The sequence below is a fragment of the Cololabis saira genome, chromosome 20 (assembly GCF_033807715.1).
Source record: "Cololabis saira isolate AMF1-May2022 chromosome 20, fColSai1.1, whole genome shotgun sequence".
NCBI classification, from domain to species: domain Eukaryota; kingdom Metazoa; phylum Chordata; class Actinopteri; order Beloniformes; family Belonidae; genus Cololabis; species Cololabis saira.
The window spans coordinates 9,616,624-9,618,788 of NC_084606.1; the positions used below are offsets into that span (position 1 = coordinate 9,616,624).

General features: G+C 52.9%; 1 protein-coding gene across 1 annotated transcript in view; it reads right to left on the reverse strand.

Annotated features, from left to right (window-relative positions):
* Positions 1-973, reverse strand: part of LOC133420430 (dachshund homolog 2-like) — a 3,569-nt gene extending 2,596 nt beyond the window's left edge. The window contains exon 1 of the mRNA XM_061710123.1: positions 381-973. Coding sequence (XP_061566107.1) covers positions 381-973 — 593 coding nt within the window. The remainder of the gene's footprint in view (positions 1-380) is intronic.
* Positions 974-2,165: the final 1,192 nt, after the last annotated feature.

Here is a 2,165-nt window from a genome sequence, read left to right on the forward strand (position 1 = left end):
ATTCAGACCAGTGGGGTCACGTGACATCCCAGACCCAACTGCCCCAATTTTACATCATGTTGCACCTCCTGAAGTGGAAATCTGTGGCACCAATTTAAAAAAAAAACCCTAAAAAAACTAGTTTTTGCAAACTTAAAGTTGCATTTGCATACAGGCATTTGAAGCAAAATATTTATCATATGTATTTTATATCAAAAATGCACATGCATATGCTTTAGGTTCTTACCAGCACGGTATTAACCATTAATATGCGTGCAGAAAAAAAAAAAAAAAAAAGTTGAATTTGCAAAAAAAAAAAAAAAAAGTGTGCTCCATAACTCTGGTGTGAAGTTTTAATTGTAAGGGGTCGGTGTGGAGGTTGTGGAGGTTTGTGGACCCACCTGGCGCTGGTGCAGTCCCGGTACAGCACCTCGAAGTCCTTCCTGGAGATGAGCTTGCAGCGGTTGACGCCGGGCTGGATGGCCCCGAGCCCCCGCAGGACGCGTACCTGCTCCACGGTGCACACCACCGGGGTGATGTCCAGCCGCTTCAGCTTGGTGTACACGGTGTGCAGCCCTCCGACCAGGTGCTTGAGGAAGAGGTCGAACACCTGCGGCAGGCAGATCAGCTCCTCCTGCTGCCCGTCCGTCATGCTGCCGAAGCTGGCCACCTTCACGCCGTGCACCTCCACCAGCCGGCACTCGCTGCAGAGCCCCGATCCGGCGCCGGGCGCTCCCTGCCCGGATCCGGGAGCTCCGCCGGCTCCGGGGGCTCCGGGGCCGCCGGCTCCGGGAAACCCGGAGCCGGCGGCCCCGGAGCCCCCCGAGCCGGGCAGGAAGGCGCTCAGCATGCTGCTGGTGAGGGACAGCGAGTGGGAGTTGGAGTTGACATGAGCCGGGCTGGAGGTCCCCACCGAGGTGTGGTGGAAGAGCCCGACCGGAGTCGGGGCGCCCGACCCCGGGGAGAGCAGCGGAGGGGAGCCGGGGAGCGACATGGAGCTTTCACCGCACTTTCACTTGGGAAAAACTCTTTTTTCTCACTTTTTCTCTCTCTCCCTATCTCCTCTTATTATTCCGTCGTCCTAAATTTAAATAAATTCCTAAATTTCCTCCTCTTTCCGCCTCAACTCTTTATCTCTTCCACATCCAAGAGCAGCAGCCGGTGTGGATAGTATCCACGCTTGGACTGTCCGGTGTCTGGATCGGACTCCGGGGTCGCCCCCCCCTTCGCCGTGGCCACGCCCCCCGGCTGCGTGACTGACAGGCCTCGCAGCCAATCAGAGGAGCGACACGGCCCCCTCCTCGCTGTGGCCACGCCCCCTGGTCGTGTGACTGACAGGCCTCGCAGCCAATCAAGAGGAGCGACACGGCCCCTGTTCTGCCAATTTCTGCTGCTTTGCCAAAAGATGCTACCTAATGGTTTTCTACCTTTGTAGAGCTACAATTTTACTGTTTTTTACTCCCTAAACCACTTCCTTTCCCCTCCAAGTGGTACTTGTCGCTTGCCAGGCCGTGATTGTAAATAAGAATGTGTTATTAACGACCTGCCTGGTTAAATAAAGGCGAATGGCTGAATTAATATCAAATAAAGCGATAGAATTGTTGTTTTTTTTCTCTTTATGGTATAATATTCACAAAGTGTAATGCAATTCATGTCACGGGTAGTGTATTTTTGAAGGATCAAATACTCAACATCCCATATTATCAATTTAGAGTGGCAATCAAACTTTGAAAATCGACTTTGCGCATGCGCAGAACCACAAAGTAGCACTTCTCGGCAGGTAGCAGAAATTGGCAGAACACCCCCCCTTCGCCGTGGCCACGCCCCCTGGCCGTGTGACTGACAGGCCTCGCAGCCAATCAGAGGAGCGACACGGCCCCCGGTTGTAAGTGTGTGTGTGTTTAGGGTATCTACGGATCTGTCGCTTCGCTGTTTCATAAACTTTCTCACGAGCTGCTTCAGCTGTAACGGGAAGTTTTTATTTTTCTACTTCATCTTTTTTTTTTTTATAGCCCCCGGCCCCTGTGTGTGTGTGTGTGTGTGTGTGTGTGTGTGTGTGTGTGTGTGTGTGTGTGTGTGTGTGTGTGTGTGTGTGTGTGTGTGTGTGTGTGTGTGTGTGTGTGTGTGTCCGGCCAGTGGCGGCTCACGTGCGAGCTCTGGTGGCGGGAAACGACCAAAGACTTCAA